We start from the raw sequence: 26678 nt of genomic DNA on the forward strand, positions 1-26678 counted from the left end.
TAGGGAACGAGTTCCAAAAAGTGACAGAAAAACTGATCTCCCCCACTTTTTTGCCTAAATGAAGCATTTTTAAGCATTAAAGTCATACACATGTTCTGTTCTCTGCTGGCTTTACTTTTCTATTCTAAGGTACATTTGTGCTTTTGATTAGTGTTTAGTTCAGCCAGTAGTGTCAGTCCTTTTATTGGGCTGAAATCTGGATTGTGTATTTAGCTTGTTAGCTTTTGAACAGAAAGAGTTCTTGGTTTTCTTGACTTTGTCAAGTATTGATTTGAAAATGTCAGCTGGTACACATGAAGATGGCTAAGCTGGATGTTGTGGTCATCAATTGCCAACAAAAGACGGAAAAGAAAAAGGATGCATTTCTACTTTACACTCTTAGAAAAGCAATTGTGGCTTACAGATCACTTTTTTTAAATGACAAGCTCTACAAAAATATGTAACTATGCATGATGATTTAGGGCTGTCACAAATAGCGTGTAAAAGGTGGTAACCAACCTTTTTTAGTATAATTAATACACACGTATCACAGCAAGCCAAGTCTCTATGATGAAAAAATTGTCATACTTCAGACACAGTTGCAAATGGTGAATAATGATGATTAATTTGCCAGCTGTGATTCATCTGATACTATGCCACCCTTTGACAGCCCTAATACAGATATGTATGACATATGGCCTAAAACATGGTATAATAATTATCTCTGGTGCTGACAATGTCACTGTTGTGCTCCAATGAGTGGAGGACCAGCTCCAGAGCCGCTTTGCTCACGTTGAGGATGTGGCGATGCCTCACCGCAGACAGGATGTGCAGGAGGTGGCAACCCTTCGCCCTAACTATAAGCACACGAGGAACCGTCTGTTAGCTCACAAGTAAAGCACCTGAGAGGGTTGAGTCTGCATACACTTCTCTCTTTTTGAGTCCTCCCTGATGATGTCTTTCACTACCATGAGTAGATCTTTATCCTGCACAGTAACCTAGTGAAGGACAGGAATATCAAACAGGACATTCCTCTGTGATTCTTCACACAAACTGCTTCTCTTACATAATAGACTTCATCCTGGGACATTACCCTGCGGTACACCAGGCCCTCATCCTGCAAAACTTGCAGGGCTCCTTTGAGGAGCTGGCGTAATTCCTGATGTGCAGATGGACCCGACACAGGCTCCTGAACAGCAGTAGATGGTCATACTACTCAGTGATTGTTTTGTGGCGACTCCGTAATCAGGAAAAAATCAGAAAGAAACAAAACCTGCTGTGCAGGAGCGGTTTCAGTCCCGCTGGTGAAAAGAGGGTGCAGGAGGTCCTGAACATCATAGGGTGTGAACTTGCTCACCGACCTCTGCTGTAGAAAATCCTTGACGATATTTGTTGCCCGACTGAGGGAACTCACCGGACTATCACTGAAAAACAGATATGAAACAATTAGACCTGACAACACTTCCTGTACATTTCCTACTGAACCGCTTCATGGAAAAGGGTGAAAATTGGGTAAAGCATGTGCTACTATTTTTCCGGCACACAGTAATCCTCTGTTGATCACAAGCCCAGCCTACAGTTTCATTCAATACGTTTATATGGTACCCTGCGCTTTTGTCAATTCGAGCACCGCAAATGTTACAACTATGTAACTATGCAACTACTACAACTTTTCGTCGATGCTTCATGGATGTTATATTCTGCCAGCACGTACCTAGCGGTGTTGGTTTGTAGTTGGAGTGCCTTGTCGTAGAACTGACTGTACAGCTGGAGAACGTCCGTCATCCATTCTATCTGGGCCACCATCACTGGGTCATCCACTTTATCTAGGAACACACACACCCACAGGATACAGATGGTGTGGTTGTGTAGTTGGATGAGTGTTTGCTTCTTTTTCAAGTATCCAAATGTGTGGGGATATCACTTTTACAGCCCTTAAATGCTGCAATATTGGAGTGTGAGCGTGGGCATAAACGGGTTCCACTGTGATAAATAGAGCCGTAGTCACTCACAGTAGGTGGATGCTGTGATCTCTCTCTGTTGCCTGTATGTCTTCACCAGTCCTCTGACTCGCAGAAGCTCTCCGATCTCTAGGCTACACCGGCTCTGCTGGGTCCATCTGAGCTTTTTCAGTTCCGCAGCTGGATTGAAGGCTCCCTGATCGTCATCATGAGGCTTGTTCTCCGCTAGTGTTATATGGCAATGTGATTCATGGGAAATAGGTGTGATCTTTGTAACTTAAAATACTTATTTATCTAATACAGCTGTCTGTCTGCTTCTCCCATCAGGGGTTGCCACTTATTTTATTATTTTGGCTTATTTCATAGGCCGGATGCCCTTCCTGACGCAACCCTCCCTTCATTCCGGGCTTGGGACGGGCATCGGAGAACTCCCAACGGGAGTGGAACCTGTGCTGTCTGCACCAAAGGCAGAGATGCGTACAAAACACAATGTTAGGGAATATCATTGTACAGTAAAGTCTCGTTATATCGATATCGGTTAAAACGAATTACTACTTATTACGATACTATTTTCATTTCCCGGCAAATTTCTAGTCTTTTATGATATAATTAGCTCCGTTAGTACGATACACGGTTATTATGATAATCCGGTTACTAGGATGCCCTTTTCATCTCCCGCCAGCCAATTTGGTCTGCTTATATCGATACAAAAGCAGCTTAAATCAATCTTTGCTTAAGGATTTCAATACCAAAAAAGAACACGGCGAACGGCTGCTTCCAGTCAACTTTATTTTTCACACTTCCACCACCAGAGTGCAGCACACACAGCGGAAAACACCCGTCCCTCGCGCCTACCCCTCCGGGTGGCAACACCTTCCCTATCGATAGTTCCGGGGTGAATTATGTCCCGGTAACCGGTAATCACTACAGCGTAAGTTTATTTTTATTTACTGTAGTACAAAATTTATTGTAGTACAAAAGCATGCTAGATACGCAATCCATGAACTCGAGGAGAAAATTACATGCCATATCAAAGATCCGCCCACTTTTAATGCAGTTCGGAGCAGGATCGGATATATGGATAGTCCAGTTATATCGGTATTTTTTCCGACTCCCGAGAATATCGATATAACGAGACTTTACTGTACTTAGCTTAGTGCAGGGTGGTCGTTACGTTATATCAAAAGTTATCCGTTCACTTGTAGCAGCTAGTTATGTAGAAAGACGTCAATTCTTGGATGGTTTTGCTTCACGTCCTGAACTCACCTATGTAAATACAAGTTTTCTAAACTTCTGTTTGTTATACTATTCAAATGTGTCCATTGCTGAACCTTTAATATGTTGTCTTGTGCACATTCATTCATAGAAGAAACTCACATATATCAACATCCACCTCTCCCTTCATGAGGTCATCTTTCCAACACGAGCAGTTTATGACACCAGTGCCATCATCCACTGTTAACAAATGAAAAGACACTCATCATCCCCACAAAGCTTAGGTCATGTTGAACTGGAGAACATGTTGGAATATTGCAGTAATTTTACAGGAAACATTATTAATGTGTATACAGTGCATCCGGAAAGTATTCATAGCGCTTCACTTTTTCTACATTTTGTCATGTTACAGCCTCATTCCAAACTGTATTAAATTAATCTCTTACCTCAAAATTCTACACAAAATACTCCATTATGACAATGTGAAAAAAGTTTTTTTTGACATGTTTTGAATTTATTAAAAATAAAAAACAAAAAAATCACATTTACATAAGTATTCACAGCCTTTGCTTAAAACTTTGTTGATCCACCTTTGGCAGCAATTACAGCCTCGAGTCTTTTTGAATATGATCCCACAAGTTTAGCACACCTATCTTTAGGCAGTTTTGCCCATTCTTCTTTGCAATAAGTCTCAAGCTCCATCAGGTTGGATGGGAGACGTCTGTGCACAGCCATTTTCAGATCTCTCCAGAGATGTTCGATCGGATTCAAGTCTGGACTCTGGCTGGGCCACTCCAGGACATTCACGGAGTGGTTCTGAAGCCAATCTTTTGAGATCTTGGCTGTGTGCTTCGGGTCGTTGTCCTTCTGAAAAATGAACCTTCGCCCCAGCCTGAGGTCAAGAGCGCTCTGGAGCAGGTTTTCATCCAGGATATCTCTATATATTGCTGCATTCATTTTTCCTTCTATCCTGACTAGTCTGCCAGTTCCTGCTGCTGAAAAACATCCCCACAGCATGATGCTGCCACCACCATGCTTCACTGTAGGGATGGTATTGGCCTGGTGATGAGCAGTGCCTGGTTTCCTCCAAACATGGCGCCTGGCATTCACACCAAAGAGTTCAATCTTTGTCTCATCAGACCAGAGAATTTTGTTTCTCATGGTCTGAGAGTCATTCAGGTGCTTTTTGGCAAATTCCAGACGGGCTGCCATGTTCCTTTTACTAAGGAGTGGCTTTCGTCTGGCCACTCTACCAGACAGGCCTGATTGGTGGATTGCTGCAGAGATGGTTGTCCTTCTGGAAGGCTCTCCTCTCTCCACAGAGGAACGCTGGAGCTCTGACAGAGTGACCATCGGGGTCTTGGTCACCTCCCTGACTAAGGCCCTTCTTCCCCGATCGCTCAGTTTAGAAGGCCGGCCAGCTCTAGGAAGAGTCCTGGTGGTTCCAAACGTCTTCCATTTACGAATAATGGAGGCCACTGTGCTCATTGGGACCTTCAAAGCAGCAGAAATTTTTCTGTATCCTTCCCCAGATTTGTGCCTCAAGACAATCCTGTCTCGCAGGTCTACAGACAGTTCTTTTGACTTCATGCTTGGTGTTTGTGCTCTGACATGCACAGTCAACTGTGGGACCTTATATAGACAGTTATTATATTTCCAAATCATGTCCAATCAACTGAATTTACTGCAGGTGGACTCCAATTAAGCTGTAGAAAGATCTCAAGGATGATCAGTGGAAAAAAGATGCACCTGAGCTCAATTTTGAGCTTCATGGCAAAGGCTGTGAATACTTACGTAAATGTGATTTCTTAGTTTTCTATTTTTAATAAATTCAAAAAAAAATGTTTTCACATTGTCATAATGGAGTATTTTGTGTAGAATTTTGAGGTAAGAGATTAAATTAATACAATTTGGAATGAGGCTGTAACATGACAAAATGTGGAAAAAGTGAAGCGCTGTGAATACTTTCCGGATGCACTGTATTTCCATCCGGGCAGCATGGCAGTCTAGTGGTTAGCATGCAGACCTCACAGCTAGGAGACCAGGGTTCAATTCCACCCTCTGCCATCTCTGTGTGGAGTTTACATGTTCTCCCTGTGCATGCGTGGGTTTTCTCCGGGTACTCCGGTTTCCTCCCACATTCCAAAAGCATGCTAGGTTAATTGGTGACTCCAAATTGCCCATAGGTATGAATGTGAGTGTGAATGTTTGCCCTGTGATTGGCTGGCGACCAGTCCAGGGTGTACCCCGCCTCTCGCCCAAAGACAGCTGGGATAGGCTCCGGCACCCCCCGCGACCCTCGTGAGGAAAAAGCGGTAGAAAATGAATGATTGAAGGAATATTTCCATCCATACATACATTTTCTATAATGCTTATCCATTCTCACTAGGGTTGTGGGTATGCTGGAGCCTATCCAGCTGCCTTCGGGCGAGATGAGGGGTCCACCCTGGACTGGTGGCCAGTCAATCACAGGGCACATATAGACAAACAACCATTCACACCCACATTCATACCTATGGACAATTTGGAGTCACCAATGAACCAGACATGTGTATACCTATGTGTATATGTATATGCCTATGTGAATACGTAATATGGAAAATTCATTGACCACATGAGTGCAAACTATAGCCTATAGAAACAGCAAAAACACACCTCCATATGAGAAGAAGTCCACCCTTTCCCGCTTGTACACGACTGTCCCAAGCACATCCACCTTGTAGATGGGATGTGATTTGTAAAAGTAAATATCTATGATAAAAACAAGAGCCATAATAGTGTCATCAGAGGTCATATTTAAAACTACAAGGTCTATTAAAATGTGTTATTGCAATAGAATTACTGATTATTAAGATCAATCATAAACCAGATGAAAAAACAAGCAATTGTACAAATGTGGGAATATTTATTTAATCCCACCGTTTATCCTGGTCTATTAATGATCATTCTTAACTCCATTTATATTTTGCGTTTATGTTTTGTCATTAAAAGGGTTTGTTCACTTCCTGTGTATGTGTTAACCTCTTCTAATTAGTAAAATAAGGAATAGCGATTGCAATACATTGCAGTTGTTTTTGGAATGTTTTTTGTGTGTGTGTGTTTTGCAATTTACAATATTTTCCTTTTGTATTTGTTTTATAGTGTATGTGTACCCTGGGGTAATGTCTGTTTGCCCCTATCGGCCACCGTATACAACCCCCTAATAAATGCTGAATGTAGATCAATAACAAAGAATGAATATTATGTATATTACTTTATGTTGTTGAAATTGGTACACCTGCTTCTGCTGTCGGCAATAAGGATTAATTGATTGCTAAATTAGATATTGTTGTTGTATTTGGTTTGTGAATGATGAGAACAAAATGTTACCTGGCACTTGACAGGACTCTGGCAGGAGGAGGATGTCTCTGATATGAAGTCTGGCGAAAGCAGAAAAGACGGGGTCCAGTCCCCACAACATGGATGGGAGTTCTTCGGCAGGATCCATTTCCCCGGCCTACATCTCAATGTGATTCTTATGACAACCAAATCCGTTGAATTCGACGTTTTTTCTTAATGAGACTAGTGCGGAAGCTAGCTATTTTAGTTTTTCTGCATGAACCGGAAGCACAAGTATTGGTCACGTGACCTCACGTTAATTTACTGTTAAACATTTTTATTATTATATACTTTATTATTAAAACATTTTTATCCAATGTGATTTTACGACTTCATAGTGAATTAAGCTCTTTTATCATATCATTACGAACCGCTTAAATAGCCCAAACAGACCACTGTTGGTTGTCATGATACATGGGACTTGTAGTTCAATCAAAACAATGTGACGGTAGCCGATACGGCACATTCGAGTATCGATGCGATACTATCTGAAGACGATGCCGGTTTTGATATCGATACTTTGTACTTGCTATTTTTCAAGTTAATTGAACAATTTTGTAATTTTGTCTTTGTTTTGTTGATCTGCATTATAATAAAAATAAAACACTGGACAAAGATTTCAAGCATAGCAGAAAATTTTCATCAACCTCACTCGATACAAAGCTACAACAATGTAAGACAATGTCACAATATATACAAAATATTAACATAAAGGCATCGTAGGTATTTGTCTAAATGAATAAAACAGAAGCGAAAAGAACAGAAACATATTTATCTCATCTGCCTCGCTCATATCAATTCTTTCTGATACTAGTACTTGCTATCCTGCTGTCGCTGTTCGGATCGATCCGCCCAATTGCGAACAATGAGTATCTTCTTGAAAGGAAACAATGCCACATGTCCACCACGGGGCAGATAATTACACTCGCTCTGCCGATTAATTTGTCTTCACGCAAATAACGCCATTATTTCCGTAAACATTAATTTTATTCTTAGATGGAGGTTTTGAGAGTGTAAACTAAAAAGGAGAAAGGAACACGAGGTCGCGCGCAATCGTGGACGCGCGTTAAGATCGAATCTTGAAGTTTGGTAATCCGTTAGAAAAAGGCACGTCTTCAAGACAGGATGGCTACTTTAGCCCTTGTACATGTAGGAGCTAACCCGAATTTCACCGGCCGTTATACTCAGTGTTTCTAATGCATTTACGCCTCGGAACTACTTGGAAGGACAATCGGTTTGCTCCATATCTATTTTGGTTGAGGAAGGAACCCCTCGGTGGATAATATTGGGCCGCCGAGTACTGGGGCTCTGCCTTTGTGTTTTGTATGAAATCAGTGTTCTACTGCGGGGGATTATCGAGGTCGGGACACGTCAAGGTAGATCTGCATCATTGTGGATGGTACAAGTGAGCTGCTGTGTACAAAAGAGCACCGAATTTCCCGGACTGGCCAGGAGAGTGACACAAGCTAAGCTAGGTTATTAAAGCTAGCGTTGCGTTCATTTTGTTTGGTAATTATGAACACTTTTCTGTTGGACACACGCTACCACTAATTATTTTTTACAACCACAAACCTTCCATTAATTTCACGACTTAGCCACCGAATGACGCACTGTAGGGTTCACAATGTCCTTCTTTAACTTCCGTAAAATCTTTAAATTGGGGTCTGAGAAGAAGAAGAAACAATACGAGCATGTTCGAAGAGATGAAAACCCCGAGGAAATATGGAACATTATCGGTGAACTGGGAGACGGAGCCTTTGGGAAGGTGTTTAAGGTAAGGCATGTCACTGTGCTTTTCTGAATTGGAACGCGAACCAGAAGTGTCAGAAGTGAGACTGTTTTCACCGAGCTCCACCCTATATCTATATCACTAAAACAAAATTATGACGTATGTCTTTAATTTACACAGAATAGAATATACCGCATTTTAAAATAACTACTAACGAAGATGGACTATTCCATTTGTATAGTATGTATGTATATTTTCATGTGTGTAGAGTTATTTCAACATAATGCAAAGCGTGGCCTCGTACTTAACGGAGAAACCATTGTTGGCAAGTACAGAGGTCAAGGTTACTTGTTGTTGGTCACTCAGGTCCAGTCCCTGAAGGTTTGGAGCCTGTCCCTTTGCAACTCGAAATTTCAGCTCCCTCCACAGAATTTCTCCCGGAGTCCAGAGACTGACTCTGCCTCTCCATGATCATAATGCGCTTGTTGGAGCCACTCCTTTGTGGTTCTGGCTGTATGGTTTGGGTGATTTTGTGCAAAGTAGTCATGTTTTTCCCAACCCTGTAGTTGAGCATGGCAGGCTACCAGGATGTGGCTGTATCCCAAAGCACTGTGGCAGTTTCATCCCTCTTGCACAGATGGAAGAAATGTCCACACAGTTACATTTGATATGATTACAAACCAATATGAGTGCTGTGGCATGTTGTAAGAGATATGATTTCACTTAATTGGTCATAAAATGATTATTTAGTTAGCATACAATGCCACTATAGAGCCCATAAACAGCGGAACTGTCCAAGACTGCAGAAAACCTCAATAATGCATTTGGCATGTTATATTTGCTTTCTACACAGGCTCAGAACAGACAGACAGGTGTCCTCGCTGCTGCCAAAGTTATTGACACAAAGACCGAGGAGGAGCTGGAGGACTACATGGTGGAAATTGACATACTGGCCTCGTGTGACCACCCAAACATTGTCAAGCTGCTTGATGCTTTCTATTACGAGGGCAAACTATGGGTGAGTAGCAAGCAAGGAGTGATGGGAACCCTGATACCGGAGGCAAAAGGGTTTTGACTTTATTGTTATGTTATTAAAAATCAATGTTATAGTTAATAAAGACATGTACCCTGCATGTACATCAACAAAAAGCTCAAGGAAGAACAGCTGACCAGCTGCTTGTCGAAAAGAGTGACTTATGCTTTTCATGTCATGTCTCCAAAAGTTTCAAATAAGGCTCGAACAAGTCGCTGGATTTGTTGTTACTGGCCTTTTTGAAAGAGAGTATTTATTGTGTCTGATTACTAGCTGAATATAGGGTAGCGTGTTGGGAAAGAGTACAGCGGGTTACCCAGCATGCTGTTGGGTGTGTAGCTGGGGGTGTATTTTTTAGTGTTTGTGCTCATGGAGCATTTGTTGTCAGAGCAATATTTGACTTGGGCAATACAGCAATCGATTGTTTATTGTTGATAATTGGTTCCAGACTTGACTGTGATTCAGGGAAATATAATTCCTTAATTATAAATCGAATAGTTTTGTAATTAGAGCATTGACAACCTGCTTTAGGTCTTCTATACATTGTTAGAGCCCTGTGGACATTAAATAGCACCCCTATAGTCACCTTTACACTCTTAATACCCAAAATAGTAGACATAATAAGAAAAAGACTTGTGTGTGTTGCTGTAAATGTACTCCAATGCTGGGGAAGCTGAGTGACAGGCAGACAGGAAGTAATGTAGCAGGTTTTTGGTTGCTGTGTGTTACGGTCGCAACAGTAGCTCAGGTTAGGGATTATTGTGACTGTTGTGAGCTCATTCAAACCTGTAATAAAAGCCTGTTGTTCTGGCTGTCATGTCTGGTGCTTGTGTCTCACCCAACATTACTGACGCCTAGTGACCAGTGTACAATACTACATGTCATCACAACGTCTCTGAATGCGTCTTCTGAATGCCTTATACTTCTATTTTAATTCATTCATCAATTTTTATGCTTGAAAGTCCTTAACTATGCTAAAATAATACATAAAGTTTGCATAAATATGTATATATTTTGGCTAATGAGAGGGAAATTTATCAGTAGGATTCTGTTGTCAACCACAAAAGTGGCGAGGGATAACCGTATACATGGGTGTGTTTGACTTGGACAAAACTTATAGCAACGAGTACAACTTTATTTTCTGTGTAGAACACTTCAGATGGTTTCATATTTTAGTTTAAAAATCATGATAGTTATTGATAGGCATATTTTAATGATGAAAAGGCATTGTAAAGTGTTGGCAACAACATAGTGTCTTATTGCTACATTCTTATCAAATGTCAGGGCCAAAGTTCACATGAAGGATCAAATAGCATTCAGCTGTTAATCATCATAGATGTTTATTATTTAGCTAATTTCTGTGTTTTTTAGCACGCTTAGTCTAGATTTTGGTCTGTAACGTTTATGTAGTGTAATTGATTCGGGCCTAGCAAAATGGGTGCATCTGAGATGTAACATTAAGGCATCATTTCTTCGTCTTGTGTCTGTCAGACTCAGCCCGGCAAGGCATGTGTCCGCATTTATACAACAACAGGGACAGCTTCCCTTAATCAGATGATTGGATTTGCAGTCATGTTCGAGCCAGCGTCGGGTGTGATGTATATAATACTTGCTGAGCAGTGAGCATTGCTTGCAACACAACTTGAAAGCAACTTGAAAGGTTCTCGGGTGTGAAACATCACAGCTTGAATCAGTCTCTTTCACACCCATTCTGCAAAATTGGTGCATCAGTAATGTTACTGTGGAACCGTTCCTTTGAATATACAAGCAACTGTTTTCAGAAAACACCCTTAGATTGCTCTCTTCAAACTTAACGTTTGGTATTTTCAGTGCCCTAGTCTGTTTCCTCACCATTGTCTTGTCAACAATAGCCACAGAGTGACTGAGGTGAACAGGTGATGTTTATCATGGCTTGTATGGAACCTGATCATCCAGTGAGGAGAGAACTTTATTTCCTTCCACAGATGAAAGGCTCCAGTCCACATTGTCTCACCCTAACTTCATGTAACACCTACATTATCTACTGTCAGCACACACATTATATTTAACACAATGATTTGTATTGATTTCTAAGCATGTCAGTCTAACAGTCAGGAGATTGAGAGTTCGAATCTCCTGTTGTGCATGCATGGCTTTTCTCTGGGTACTCCGGCTTCCTATGTGCTTTATGGACACAGTGGGAAACTCAAAAGTGAGAAAAATAACATGAGAAGCAAAACAAATGAAGAGCTTGCAACCAAAAGGCGCTAAATCCATTTTGACTGATTTCGAGAAAATCAATGATTTTTAATTACGCACATATCAATCTATATGGTCATCAAGTCTATATTGCGAATGAAAGAGCTATCAATATAGGTCATAAAAATGCATGCTATAAAAATCCTGCACACACCATGTATTTTATATATTTTTTTTTATTAATTTTTTTTGCGGATTTAGCGCCTTTTGGCTGAAATAAATTTGAAGTCACCTTTAACTTCTTCAATGGCATTGTTGTAAAAGAATGTAAGGTGCTTTAATGTGCTATGCTAATAAAATAATTACAACACAGAAGCCATTCTCAACATACAATACACCCCCCTCACCCACACACACACACACACACACACACACACACACACATGCACTCGTTCACCTTCACACATTACAGAAACAAAATGTTATAACCTACCACTAGTACACTGTTACTGATAAAATTTTGTTAAGATATTATAGCACACATTTACATCATCCACATTCCATGATGATCAGCTTTAACACAACTCAACATTCCCAATTATACAAGACAATGGTACAAGACATGTCATACATTGCAGGTGCATTCAACCTGTAGGCTGCAGTAGAGCGACACATGAAAAATAACAATTTGCAGACAATAATGAAAATTTTATTAAAAGCAGTGCTCATATTTGACAGCACCATGAAGGTGACAGTGACAAAAATCATCTCATTACAAACTCTTTACATTGTAAAGAGCCACACGCACATCAATTCCCTAACACCAAATGGCACATATGAGACTGAATCAAACACAAAATTTCAACTCACCTTCACCGCTATTTGATCTCCTTTTAGCCTTGTTTTTCTTCCATTCTCCTTCATTCTTCTGTCTTTTCCTTGGGTTATTTGTTATATCAGCTAGCTCATTCATGGTAAAACTGCACTAGGATTGTATAAATTGCAGTATTTTTGCGACTTTGTATTCGATCAAAATGTACACAAAAAAAACAGGATGCGCACTGATACTGGCTTTCTGTATGTTCAGTGCCAATTGTATTCTTCTCTCTGATTGGTCAGATTATCAATAGATGGGAAACTAAGGCCAATCAGAATAAAGAAAGGGATTTAGCTCCTTTTGGTTGAAATCTGAAATGGAAATAGCGCCTTTTGGTTGAAAGCATAAATTTCATATCACTTTTTTTCATATTTTTTAAAATGATTTTAAGACCAAAATATGTGAATTGGATACACATGACAGAGGTCTATCAAACTCATGAAAAACATGCAACTTAGTAAAAATTGGATTTAGTGCCTTTTGGTTGCAAGCTCTTCAAATACACTCTTTCAGCATAAAATAAGGATTATATCAGCCTGCATCTAAAACCTCCAACATCGGCACGCCATCACTTCTGATCGCAACAACAGCTAATTTGTAAGTTGTAATTTGGAGCAGGAGCAATATCAAAGTCTGAAAAAGACATCACAGTTGAGTACAAATCCTGTTGTGCAAGTCCCGGTGGCACAAAACTGAAAAAGCTCAACACGTTCAACCCCATCGAGCACCCGAAGGAATGCCACAAAAACCTCTGGCCCCCCCAAAGGCTATCCAAAACACCCACACTATTGTTTTCTGTTTGAATGATATCGCTTGATCAAGCCTTTTCTAACATTCCACACTCCAAAATAAGTAATAAAAATCTGTATTATTTGTGCCGATATTGGATCAGATTGATGTCAGTATTGGTCAATATTCAAGGCTGCAATATCAGTCTCGTATCAGACGTGAAAAGTTGTATCGGTATACCCCTTATAGATAAGCAAGCACAATAATCTTGTTCTCTGGCAGAGACGAGGCATGTGCATAAGCGGTAACAACATTATATATGCTATCAGTGCTAACATACATATGCGAACAGTCCCATTTATAATTAAAACAGTGGTATAGAAAATGACTGAATGAACGGACGGTCCCTGCTGGGTTATCTAAAAGATAAAGATAAAAAATGAGTGGTTGTCTCCCAACCTGAAGGTCGCTGGTTCAATCCTGTGACCTTTAATACTGAACCTATAGTTGCTCATCAGTAACTAAATGTGGAAAGTGTCAAAAGTGCTTTGAGTGCCTTGAAAGGACTTCCTAAGTGAAATGCCATATACATACCATATTTGGTCGTGAATGTGCGCCTTTCAAAATTAGGTGAGAAAAGGACTTTTCCCAGCCTGTGACTGATGCTGCCAGTCTGTGAGGGCCATTGTACAGCAGCACAGCCACTAAAACAGCAGCTTGCCTATAGAAAGACTAGAATGGTGTACACGTTGAATAGCCAAGATTGTTTTGTGGCTTGAGTCATTCTAAGACTTGTAGGCTTTGTTCTGATAAGTGGATCAGTCTTGAAAAGCTTCTCTGAATCTTGCAATTAGTGATCGACTGATCGGACCGATGCCGATTTTTTTCCATCACCCTTTGCTGATGGCCGATTTTGCTTGGTTCGATATTTGTGGCTGATACTGCTTTTGCTCCCCTAATTTAGATGACAAAATGACAATGACAACAAATATTACAGGTCTCAAGTTTAATCAAATATTTATTGAAATGTAAACACTGAACACAGTAGGATTCAGCTTTCTTAAACACACATTTAAACGGCATTATCAACTTTAAAAGTAATAAATATTCAACCATGTGCAAAACATTTCTGTCATAGTTTGGGCACGCTAAAGACCTCTGATAAGCAGACACGGCTGCTCCAATTCGTTGTGTGTGTGTGTGCGTGTGCGTGCGTGCTCGGAGAGAACGCACACACATAACACGACACCCATTTAACCTCAGCCCGGCATTGGCTGAATGAAACTCCTACAAACAGGATGGGACTGAATTGCCGACATTGACATTAAAGCGGTGTTGTTTTTCTTATATGTGCTTAAAAGATTGATTTACAAAACAGCGGACTTATAAAACTAGTGTAACAATAACACTGGCTATAATGCTAATATTAGGTTTTGCGAGACCCTTTGCTCCAGATTCCTCACCTTGCCATTCCTCCATGCCTTAGATGCTGCATTCACAGAAAGTGTAATCCTGTTTACAGCAGAAGGCCCAAGGCCTAGCATAAGAGGTCTATCAAGGCATTGTGGGAAATCCTTTCCACAATGTCGCTCCAACGAGGCCAATCCTATTACAGCAACAGCCATGTTGAAAGACTCTAAATGCCTTTTTATATCTTACAGTGCTTCATTCGTCCATGTAGGCAGCATTCATGCAGATTCTCAATTAGACAAGGATACGTAATGATTGACATTTCACTGTTCAATGCACACTTTGTCAACGTGTTGATGTGTCAATAACGTTTTGAGTACACAGTTGGCAGGAAAGTGGCAAAAAACTATATGCTATACTTTTGGAAGTCCACTGTAGCTTTTTTACGTAGTTTTGTGTTCACCTTTATAGCTCACCAGTTACTTACCTTCTTGGAAAAATGTTTAATGCTTGAATATAACATCCTTGATCATCCAGAGGAAAAAGTCAGGCCTGTGTTGGCCTTTCAAAGCCATGATGTGCTTCTTCGCATCGTCGCACTGCTGGTTCACCTTTCACCCTGTTTCTCTCCATCCATACGGCTGCTCATGTTTTCATTGATTGATGATCTTTTTCCCACCAATAGGAAGGTGGTGTCACGTTTCATTGCCTGTTTGCTTTGGCTTTGAAAGCGATTTATAATCAGAAATAACGCGTTAAGATAAGCTTAAGGTACCCAAAATGGACTTAAACACAATATTTGGTAAGTGTATGTAGAATTGTGGCATTTTTTTTACATTTTTTAGGAAATTAACAGATTGTTTTTCCTCCCAAATTGGTAGATTCTCATTGAGTTCTGTGCTGGAGGCGCTGTGGATGCAGTCATGTTGGGTGAGTCCACTCCCACCCTTTTTTTTGGAATGTTACTTTATATCAGGGGGTAGAAACTTTCTCTTAGGACTTTATTTGCCTATTTTTTAAATCTCCTTTTTCCCCTTTGTAAAAATTAAATATTTTGAAAAATAACATATTTTTTCTCTTAATATTATGATGTTATTCTCCTAATATATCAACGTTATTCTTGTAAAATAACTTTTTTGTTGTTGTGTAATTATATTTTTACAATGTGCTGAGGGCCCAGTCACCGGCCACACTTGTGACACCCCCTGCTTTACACAATGTGGCTTATTTCGATAAGTTTGTGTGCATTCACAGAACTAGAGAGACCCCTGACAGAACCTCAGATCAGGGTGGTATGCCGGCAGACTCTGCAGGCTCTGGTCTACCTTCATGACAATAAAATAATCCACAGAGACCTGAAGGCTGGCAACATTCTGCTCACTCTCAATGGTGATGTTAAACTGGGTAAGTAAGGACCCATAAAGGTAGGACCCTGATGTTTATCTAATTTTCTCACTTTTGGCAGTCAAGGGTACTTGTTTTGCCCCAGTAGAATTTTCAAGTCTTAACTATCAAATCTAGTTCTGATCAAGCCATGTTCAGAACTGCTTGTTTTGTGTGCATTTCCAAATAATCTCTGTGTATTGTTCTCCTGTAGCATGCAATTTCAATTCTAGAAATAACACAATGATACATACAATGGGGTTTGTTTGTTTTTATGTTAGAGGATTATTTGTTCACATGCTCCTCTGAGGGCTGTTATATTCACAGGTAATGTGTGTCTGTGGGCTTTGCAAAAATTGCATGTTAGGAGCACTCGTTAAAATAGCCACTGACATGTCATCAACAGTCGACAATAACTCCATGTCAAATTCAACGATATTAAGCAATACAGTTTATTAATCTATATCCACACATTACTCATGAATTATGCAATCCAGTCCAGATGTGTACTCCAGTATTTATTTTCAATGTCTTGCTTTATGTCCTAATTTTTATAATTTATCTATTTTCTGTTTATGAAATTATTTCATTTTATTTTTAAGCACTTATTTGAAAATGTATTACGACTTTATTACAGTAATGTATCGCCATTCACACTGCAAATTTCATGGCTTCACTCTATCATGGCTTTTCAAAAATATATTAAATCATGCCGTGTTGTGGATTTCAGACATGGTGAATTGTGCAAATGTAACCACTTGATGTTTCTTATTGTAACTTGTTAAGCAGGTCTGAAATTACCAATTATTAATTACTGCATTTCCTGTATTCCAGCTGACTTTGGTGTGTCTGCCAGAAACATCAAAACATTACAAAGGAGAGACTCCTTCATTGGAACACCATACTGGTGAGTTGAGTGTAAAATAAGAAAATATTGCGGTTGGCGGTACCTTCCTTGGACTGGCCTGGGTCGCGGGCACCTCTGTGCCCTTAGGTTGAGGGGACGTTCAGCGATCTCCGGGCAGTGGGGTCCATTCCTTGTCTTTGTTCGTCCCCAGTCTGTCTTAAGGCTCCTCAGGGATGGTTCTCCGGTACGTGGGTGGTGTGCTGCTAGTTCTGGGGGGTGGATGGTGGGGTCCATTGGTGGCCTAGCGCTGGTCTTGACTCCTTGGCTCTGGTGCTTGGCCTCCCTGTGGCTTGGAGCTGTGGCACTTCTTCTCCGGGTGTGAGTTGCCCGGCGGGTGTCAGCTGGCGCGGTGGGTTGCCTTGCTGCTCGCCTGTGCGCCCCCTCCACTTGCTCATGACGCCAGGTTTGAGGGGGGACTGGAGTGCTATCCCTTGGCGGTCCATCTCTCCTTTAGCTTGGGGCCTGGTTGTGGATCTGGGACCCCTCGGTCCCCCGTCGGATAACGCCCCAGACGCCCCACCCGAGGACGTCCACGGTGTGTGCTTGCGTGTGTGCGTGTTGAGTGGATGGGGTGCGCGCGTGTGTCTGAGCTATTTTTAGGTATTAAGTGTTTTAAATACTTATTAGTTTTATTATGGTATGTACATATATGTGTGTGTGTATACATATATCCCTCCTCTTGTGTTAGGGTCAGCACCGACCCGTTTTACATTTGAATGCATAAAAAGAATCACATAACATTTGTTTATTGCATCAAGGCTTTTTGACTTTGTCAGGAAACTCTATTTCAACAAAATAAAACCAAAAAAATAATTTTTAATAAATTTTAAAATAGTCTGGTTGAAATTATGACCACTGTATTGTTAGGGTCGGTTTTGACCCGTGTATATATATACATATATATATGTATGTGTATATATATATATATATGTATGTGTGTATATATATGTGTATATATATATATATGTGTATGTATATATATACCTCTCCGTGAATCACCACCTTATCGTGGTGGAGGGGTTTGAGTGCCCGAGTGATCCGAGGAGCTATGTTGTCTGGGGCTATATGCCCTTGGTAGGGTCTCCCAAGGCAAACAGGTCCGAGGTGACGGGACAGACCAAGAGTGATTCAGAAGACCCAGATGATTAAAAACAAGAGGAGGAACCGTACCTCGCCCGGAAGTGGGATACCGGGGCCTCACCCTGGAGCCAGGCCCGGGGGAGGGGCTCGCAGGCGAGCGCCTGGTGGTCGGGCCTTCACCCGTGGAGCCCGGCCGGGCCCAGCCCGAAGAAGCCACACGGGATCTCCCCCTCGTAGACCCACCACCTACGGGGGCAAGCATAAGGGTCCGGTGCAATGTGTGTTGAGTGGCGGTCAAGGGCGGGTGCGTAGGCGACCTGGTCTTCGGCGGCCAAATCTGGTTCTTGGGACATGGAATGTCACTTCGCTGGTGGGGAAGGAACCTGAACTTGTGCGAGAGGTTGAGACATTCCGACTAGACATAGTCGGACTCACCTCGACCCACAGTTTGGGTTCCGGAACTAAACTTCTCGAGAGGGGCTGGACCTTGTTCTACTCTGGAGTTGCTGCAGGGGAGAGGCGGCGAGCTGGTGTGGGCTTATTAATAGCGTCTCTGTGGTGTCTCTGTGTTGGAGTCAGCCCCGGTGAACGAGAGGGTCATTTCCCTACGCCTTCGGGCTGGGGAAAGGGTCCTGACTGTCATTTGTGCGTACGCACCAAATGGCAGTTCGGAGTACCCGGCCTTCTTGGAGTCCATCAGAGGGGTGCTGGAGAGCACCCCAGCTGGTGACTCCGTCGTTCTACTGGGAGACTTCAACGCCCATGTGGGCAATGACAGTGTGACCTGGAGGGGCGTGATTGGGAGGAACGGCCTCCCTGATCTGAACCCGAGCGGTGTGATATTATTGGACTTCTGTGCGAACCACAGTTTGTCCATAACTAACACCATGTTCGAACATAGGGATGTCCATAAGTGCACTTGGCACCAGGACACCCTAGGCCGCAGGTCTATGATCGACTTTGTAGTCGTATCATCAGACCTGCATCCACATGTTCTGGACACACGGGTGAAGAGAGGGGCTGAGCTGTCAACTGATCACCACCTGGTGGTGAGTTGGATTAGATGGCGAGAGAGGATGCTGGACAGACCTGGTAGGCCCAAACCAGTAGTGAGGGTGTGCTGGGAACGTCTGGCAGAGTCTCCCGTTCGTCGAGTCTTCAACTCTCACCTCCGGCAGAGCTTCACCTGCATCCCGGGGGAGGACCGGGATATTGAGTCCGAATGGGCCATATTCCGTGCCTCCATTGCTGAGGAAGCTGACCGGAGCTGCGGCCGCAAGGCAGTCGGTGCCAGTCGCGGCGGCAGGCCCCGAACCCGATGGTGGACACCAGAGGTCAGGGCTGCCGTCAAGCTGAAGAAGGAGTCCTATCGAGCCTTGATGGCTTGTGGGACTCCGGAAGCAGCTGACAGGTACCGTCAGGCCAAACGGTTTGCGGCTTCGGCGGTTGTCGAGGCAAAAACTCGGGTGTGGGAGGAATTCGGTGAGGCCATGGAGCACGACTTTCAGTCGGCCTCGAAGAGGTTCTGGCAAACCATCCGGCGCCTCAGAAAAGGGAAGCAGTGCCCAGTCCACACTGTTTACAGTGGAGACGGGGGGCCTGCTGACCTCGGCTGGGGATGTAGTCGGACGGTGGAAGGAATACTTTGAGGCCCTTCTCAATCCCACTGACATACCTTCCATAGAGGAAGCAGAGTCTGAGGACACATACGTGGACAGTGCCATCACTGTGGCTGAGGTATCTGGGGTCGTTCCCAGCTCCAGGGGGTGGACGAGTTCCGCCCAGAATTCCTCAAGGCTCTGGATGTTGAGGGACTGCCTTGGCTGACACGTCTCTTCAACATTGCATGGAAGTCGGGAACAGTACCTTTGGATTGGCCGACCAGGGTGGTGGTCCCCCTTTTCAAGAAGGGTGACCGGAGGGTGTGTTCCAACTACAGGGGAATCACACTCCTCAGCCTCCCTGGGGAAAGTTTATTCCAGGGTGCTGGAGAGAAGGGTACGACCGTTGGCCGAACCTCTGATACAGGAGGTCCAATGCGGTTTTCGTCCTGGTCGTGGAACACTGGACCAGCTCTACACCCTCACGAGGGTGCTTGAGGGTGCATGGGAGTTTGCCCAAACAGTCTACATGTGCTTTGTGGACCTGGAAAAGGCATTCGACCGTGTCCCTCGCGGCATCCTGTGGGGGGTGCTCCGGGAGTACGGGATTGGTGGCGCGTTACTACGTGCTGTCCGGTCCTTGTACAAACGGGGCAGGAGTCTGGTTCGCATTGCCAGTAGTAAGTCGAGCCTGTTTCCGGTAAACGTTGGCCTCCGCCAAGGCTGCCCTTTGTCACTGATTCTGTTCACAATTTTCATGGACAGAATTTCTAGGCGCAGCCAAGGTGTTGAGGGAGTCCAGTTCGGGGGCCTTAGAATCTCATCTCTGCTATTTGCAGATGATGTGGTTCTTATGGCTTCTTCGGGCTGCGACCTTCAGCGTTTACTGGGACGGTTTGCATCTGAGTGTGAAGCTTCTGGGATGAGACTCAGTACCTCCAAATCAGAGGCCATGGTTCTCAGTCGGAAAAGGGTGGAGTGCTCCCTCCGGGTTGGGAATGAGGTCCTGCCCCAGGTGGAGGAGTTTAAGTATCTTGGGGTCTTGTTCACGAGTGAGGGAAAGTGGGAGCGTGAGGTCGACAGACGGATCGGTGCAGCCTCGGCAGTAATGCGGTCGCTGTACCGGACCGTCGTGGTGAAAAGAGAGCTGAGCCGGAGGGCAAAGCTCTCAATTTACCGGTCGATCTATGTTCCCACCCTCACCCATGGTCATGAGCTTTGGGTCATGACCGAAAGAATGAGATCGCGGATACAGGCGGCTGAAATGAGTTTCCTCCGTAGGGTAGCTGGACTCACCCTAAGAGATAGGGTGAGGAGCTCAGTCATCCGGGAGGGGCTCAGAGTAGAGCCGCTTCTCCTTCACATCGAGAGGAGTCAGTTGAGGTGGCTCGGGCATCTAGTCCGGATGCCTCCCGGACGCCTCCCTGGTGAGGTGTTCCGGGCATGCCCAGCCGGGAAAAGGCCCTGGGGCAGACCTAGGACACGCTGGAGGGACTATGTCTCACAGCTGGCCTGGGAACGCCTTGGTGTCCTCCCGGTGGAGCTGGAGGAGGTGGCCGGGGACCGGGAAGTCTGGGCTTCCCTTCTAAGACTGCTGCCCCTGCGATATATATATATATATATATATATGTGTATATATATATATATACAGTGAAGAAAATAAGTATTTGAACACCCTGCTATTTTGCTATTTCTCCCACTTAGAAATCATGGAGGGGTCTGAAATTTTCATCGTAGGTGCATGTCCACTGTGAGAGAGATAAACTAAAAAGAAAAATCCAGAAATCACAATGCATGATTTTTTAACAATTTATTTGTGTGATACAGCTGCAAATAAGTATTTGAACACCTGAGAAAATGAATGTTAATATTTGGTACAGTAGCCTTTGTTTGCTATTACAGAGGTCAAACGTTTCCTGTAGTTTTTCACCAGGTTTGCACACACTGCAGGAGGGATCTTGGCCCACTCCTCCACACAGATCTTCTCTAGATCAGTCAGGTTTCTGGGCTGTCGCTGAGAAACACGGAGTTTGAGCTCCCTCCAAAGATTTTCGATTGGGTTCAGGTCTGGAGACTGGCTGGGCCATGCTAGAACCTTGATATGCTTCTTACGGAGCCACTCCTTGGTTTTCCTGGCTGTGTGCTTCGGGTCGTTGTCGTGTTGGAAGACCCAGCCACGACCCATCTTCAATGCTCTGACAGAGGGAAGGAGGTTGTTCCCCAAAATCTCACAATACACGGCCCCAGTCATCCTCTCTTTAATGCAGTGCACTCGTCCTGTCCCATGTGCAGAAAAACACCCCCAAAGCATGATGCTACCACCCCCATGCTTCACAGTAGGGATGGTGTTCTTCGGATTGTACTCTTCATTCTTCTTCCTCCAAACACGCTTATTGGAATTATGACCAAAAAGTTCTATTTTGGTCTCATCTGACCATAAAACTTTCTCCCATGACTCCTCTGTATCATCCAAATGGTCATATGCAAACTTAAGACGGGCCTTGACATGTGCTGGTTTAAGCAGGGGAACCTTTCGTGCCATGCATGATTTCACATCATGACGTCTTAGTGTATTACCTACAGTAACCTTGGAAACGGTGGTCCCAGCTCTTTTCAGGTCATTGACCAAGTCCTGTCGTGTAGTTCTGGGCTGATTCCTCACCTTTCTTAGAATCATTGAGACCCCACGAGGTGATATCTTGCATGGGGCTCCACTCCGATTGAGATTGACCGTCATGTTTAGCTTCTTCCATTTTCTAATGATAGCTCCAACAGTGGACCTTTTTTCACCAAGCTGCTTGTTAATTGCTCCGTAGCCCTTTCCAGCCTTGTGGAGGTGTACAATTTTGTCTCTGGTGTCTTTGGACAGCTCTTTGGTCTTCGCCATGTTACAAGTTAAAGTCTTACTGATTGTATGGGGTGGACAGGTGTCTTTATGCAGCTAACGACCTCAAACAGGTGCATCTGATTCAGGATGATACATGGAGTGCAGGTGGGCTTCTAATGGGCAGACTAACAGGTCTTTCAGGGTCAGAATTCTAGGTGATACACAGGTGTTCAAATACTTATTTGCAGCTGTATCACACAAATAAATTGTTAAAAAATCATGCATTGTGATTTCTGGATTTTTCTTTTTAGTTTATCTCTCTCACAGTGGACATGCACCTACGATGAAAATTTCAGACCCCTCCATGATTTCTAAGTGGGAGAAATAGCAAAATAGCAGGGTGTTCAAATACTTATTTTCTTCACTGTATATATATGTGTATATATATATATATATATATATATGTATATATATATATATATATGTATATATATATATATATACATATGTATATATATATATATACATATGTGTATACGTATATATACATATGTGTATACGTATATATACATGTGTGTGTGTGTGTATATACTACATATGCGTATATGTATATATACATTAGGGTGCATCAAATTTGAATGGGAAATTTTAAATTCATAATATCAATTTGGCTGGCATTCCATTTTTTTCTAATGAACATAAAAATGTCTTTTGCAAAGTTTTGAGGAAATCCATTGAGATTTAGGGGTGCCACCTCACACATAAACTCACACATAAACGTTGACCTCGAAATGTTGAGTACAATGAACTTCTATACAGCATCATTTTCTATAGCGTTATCAAAGGGGGCCCAGACCAAAGACCAAGCTGCGACTGCTAGTCTGAAAGGAACTAGTTGTTGAGGGCAGCATCTTAGGAGAGCTGGTGGGTTGTGCTGCACAGTGCCTAAAATAATAAAGTGTATATCAGATTATGTAGGACTACAGTACCACTCTCAATAAATATGAGGCATCAGCAATACTGTCTACTCTATATTACTGTTGTTGATGATATGCTTGCTCAGCTATTAGCTATTAACTGTCATTAGCAAACTGTAGCTAGCTAATGTTAGCTACAGTAGAGGCAAGAGCACTAAATACCTACAAATTAGAAAGACAAAACCACAAATTTGCTAGTAATATGTAATAGGAGTATAAATACCAACAAAAACATAAAGATCACCTCAGAGTTCTTGAGCTGCAGTCTTTGCTGACCTCAAATCTCCATGGCGACCATTGAATTGTTCACCACTTTATTCCACAAAAACAGATGTATGGTGGCACCCCTAAATAATCATGTATTGGGAAAATATTTTGTATGTGTTGTTTCTACATATATTGGAACACTTTTAGTACCCAGCCATATCAAAATTCAATAATTGTGTTTTTTGATGCGCCCTAATATACATATATACACATATATACATATATACAGATATATACATGTGTATATATATACATATCAAAAAACACAATTCTATTTTGATATGACTTTTAGTAAAGTGTTCCAATACGTAATACATTACGTATACGTACATACATAATAATATGTAGAAACAACACATACAAAATATTTTTCCAATCATGGGCATTTAGATCAACAATACTACCTGCCCCAATGGCTGGACAGGATACACACAAAAAAAGAACATATCTCACACAATATTTCTTTCTTTCCTGCTTTGGATTGAATTACTGTACTTGGAATCTACTTTTCACATTTCATTCCCTCTGCCACACGTTACATGCAGGATGGCGCCAGAGGTTGTCATGTGTGAGACGTCTAAGGACCGGCCGTATGACTATAAAGCTGATATCTGGTCGCTTGGGGTCACCCTAATTGAGATGGCACAGATTGAGCCACCCAATCACGAGATGAATCCCATGAGAGTCCTTCTGAAGATAGCCAAGGCAGACCCTCCAACCCTGATGCAGCCATCACGCTGGTGAGTCAAAGTGTAATACCCTCATGTCAACTGTATCTGGACGATCTTCTGCAATAGCAATGTTTACATTTGTAAAAATTGCCATTGTATTCGTCAGGCTGGTTACGTATGTTATGCATGTGTTCATTAGGGATCGCCCGATATGGGTTTTTTTTCGGGCCCATACCGATTTTTTTCCATCACCCTTAGCTGATGGCCGATTTTGTGGCAATATTTGTGGCCAATACTACTTTTGCTCTCTCAATTTACATGAAAAAATGGCAATGATAACAAATATTACAGGTCTCAAGTTTAATCAAATATTTATTGAAATGTATACACTGAACACACTAGGATTCAGCTTTCTTAAACACATATTTAAACTGCATTATCAACTTTAAAAGGAATAAATATTCAACCGTGTGCAAAACATTTCTGTCGTAGTTTAAGTTTTATCTGGCATCGATGTGATGACTGCTCCTCAGTGAGAGACACACCCACGCGCCTCCACACACACAAACACATCACACTGACATAATTTAGAACGATATATAAAGCATTTCTCTCATCATTAAAGTTTGTGTTGTGCACGCTAAAGACCTCTGATAAGCTGACACGGCTGCTCCAGTTCATTCTGTGTGTGTGTGTGTGTGTGCATGCATGCTCGGAGAGAGCGCACACACGCATGCGACACGCATTTAACCTCGGCCCGGTGTTTGCTGAATGAAACTCCTACAAACACCATGGAACTGAATTGCCAACATTGACATTAAAGAGGTGTTGGTAACAGCTGTACATATTAGCCTCCAACTACACCCACAGCTCCCTAATTCCAACGGTAGGTACTTTTAAAGATGAAGCATTCAGCAGCATTCCTGGTTGTAAGACCCACAAACTAAACTATATTGTAGCATCGATGGGCGCACTTCCTGGTTCCCAGCGTGCTTTGCGGCACCGTCAATGTAAATAGTTCATCAGTTTGTAGTTAAAGTTGCATCGTTGTTCATTCTTGTTCTGCTCAACAAGTGAGAGTGCTTTTATTCGTCTGTCGCATTGGTATGTGATGTTTTGGGGATTTCTTTCTTTTTTTTTTTTGCTTTTGAAATAAAAGCTGTTTTCTGCTTTAAAAGACCCAAAAGACCACAATATTATCAAGCACATATATTGCATGCACTTGGCATTCATGTTTCCTATTTCAAAGCAGGTGGCAATATTTCAACTAAGTTTAGTTGAAATAATAGTTGGGTTTAGTTGGTGGGGGGGATAGAGAGAGACAAAAACAGCAGCATTTTTTGGTTTGTAATGTAGTCTGTTTGATGACTATCGGTCAGTTTTCACTGTGCATACTGTGTATAAGGTCCCTTCTTCAGCTGCTCAGTGCTTCTGATCCTGCACGACGACTCAATATTGTGGCGATCTTGAGTTGTTTTTTTGCCTGCAAACTACGCCCTAAATGGGCTCAAATGTTTTGTTTGTGACACTGAGGGAAAAAAAGGCCAAAAAAGCAACTGAAAAATATCCATTCAGAATTTGGGCTGATCCTGCTTTATTACTCTCTTCAACTGCATCCATTACATTTCCATAAAAACACGTCATGTCCAGTTATGCAAATTAGATGATAACGGTCCTTACTTTTTATGCAGTTTATACTGGAAGAAATGTGTTTATTATATTTTATTTCTTTTTTTTCGTATGTCTTTTTAGGTCTCCAGAATTCAATAATTTCCTAAAGCGATGTTTGGACAAAAACGTGGACAGCAGGTGGAACGCAACACAACTTCTGCAGGTGCCCGTCTAATAAACATACATTTTTCCTCCTCGTTTTTCCAAACTGCCACTGAAAATATGTGATAGTAGTGACTTTCTTACTCAAAAATGTATAAACATTGGGGACGCACGGCACACAACATTTTACGGATGATTTATTTACTGTACACCTCTTACAGTTCAGTTCAGTTAAGCCAATCAGTCCATCAAATTAGCCTTCAATTTATCATTGTAAAACTGGATGACTACATTACTATACTACAGGGCTGAGGCATGCACACACTGTATTGCAATCTGTTCTCCATTGTTACATTTCACAAGTACTGCACAGCCATAGAAAGATTGCAAACATCACAGCTTTCATCGCAAGTTGGGGGAAAAATCAGGCATTTAGTGCTGCAATAATCTCGAAAAAGGACTGCAAAATTCTGGTGGGGTTGATAAATATGCCGTGTGCTCGAGTTTGATTTATTTTGGGTTTGTTTTGTGCACAGCACTCATTTGTGTCCAGCGTGACTAACAGCAAGCCTCTGAGGGAAATAATAGCTGAGGCCAAGGCTGAGGTGACCGAGGAAATTGAAGAGCACAAAGAGGAAGAGGAGGAAGAAGAAACTGAAGCAAATCTGGTGTGTAAATATGCCCATAATGAGTACAGTAATTC

At 42.4% G+C, this 26678-nt stretch overlaps 2 protein-coding genes across 4 annotated transcripts in view; one reads left to right on the top strand and one right to left on the bottom strand.

Moving 5' to 3' along the window:
* Positions 1–21: 21 nt before the first annotated feature.
* stn1 (STN1 subunit of CST complex) lies at positions 22–7145 on the bottom strand. Of its 3 annotated transcripts, XM_058077504.2 has the most exons (9): positions 6525–7133; positions 5811–5906; positions 3318–3395; positions 1992–2165; positions 1694–1805; positions 1253–1403; positions 1046–1168; positions 905–977; positions 30–836 (listed from the first exon to the last, which is right to left on the bottom strand). In XM_058077504.2, the coding sequence occupies exons 1-9, from the start codon at positions 6640–6642 to the stop codon at positions 679–681; spliced, it is 1083 nt and encodes a 360-aa protein (XP_057933487.2). In that variant the 5' UTR covers positions 6643–7133; the 3' UTR covers positions 30–678. The 3 variants fall into 3 exon arrangements, with proteins under 3 accessions (XP_057933497.2, XP_078649551.1, XP_057933487.2); XM_058077514.2 differs by lacking the exon at positions 1992–2165 and having other exon boundaries at positions 22–836; positions 6525–7145; XM_078793425.1 differs by lacking the exon at positions 5811–5906 and having other exon boundaries at positions 25–836; positions 6525–7140.
* Positions 7146–7462: 317 nt separating this feature from the next.
* The window catches only part of LOC131132142 (STE20-like serine/threonine-protein kinase), a 29549-nt gene continuing 10333 nt past the window's right edge, over positions 7463–26678 (top strand). The window contains exons 1-8 of the mRNA XM_058077490.2: positions 7463–8307; positions 9116–9280; positions 15371–15419; positions 15744–15893; positions 16707–16779; positions 24077–24271; positions 25955–26036; positions 26512–26643. Coding sequence (XP_057933473.2) covers positions 8158–8307; positions 9116–9280; positions 15371–15419; positions 15744–15893; positions 16707–16779; positions 24077–24271; positions 25955–26036; positions 26512–26643 — 996 coding nt within the window. The 5' untranslated portion in view covers positions 7463–8157. The remainder of the gene's footprint in view (positions 8308–9115; positions 9281–15370; positions 15420–15743; positions 15894–16706; positions 16780–24076; positions 24272–25954; positions 26037–26511; positions 26644–26678) is intronic.

The sequence above is a fragment of the Doryrhamphus excisus genome, linkage group LG9 (genome assembly GCF_037039965.1).
Source record: "Doryrhamphus excisus strain RoL-2023G ecotype Guam linkage group LG9, RoL_Dexc_Guam_v1.1, whole genome shotgun sequence".
Lineage (NCBI taxonomy): Eukaryota > Metazoa > Chordata > Actinopteri > Syngnathiformes > Syngnathidae > Doryrhamphus > Doryrhamphus excisus.

What these genes read in the sequence shown, in the direction of transcription:
- stn1 (XM_058077504.2), bottom strand. Translation starts at nt 6,642, where the DNA reads ATGGATCCTGCCGAAGAACTCCCATCCATGTTGTGGGGACTGGACCCC. An exon ending in GGACTTCTTCTCATATGGAG is followed by an intron (nt 3,396 to 5,810) that starts GTGTGTTTTTGC and finishes ATTTGTTAACAG; the next exon opens with TGGATGATGGCACTGGTGTC. An exon ending in CTACAAACCAACACCGCTAG is followed by an intron (nt 1,404 to 1,693) that starts GTACGTGCTGGC and finishes TCTGTTTTTCAG; the next exon opens with TGATAGTCCGGTGAGTTCCC.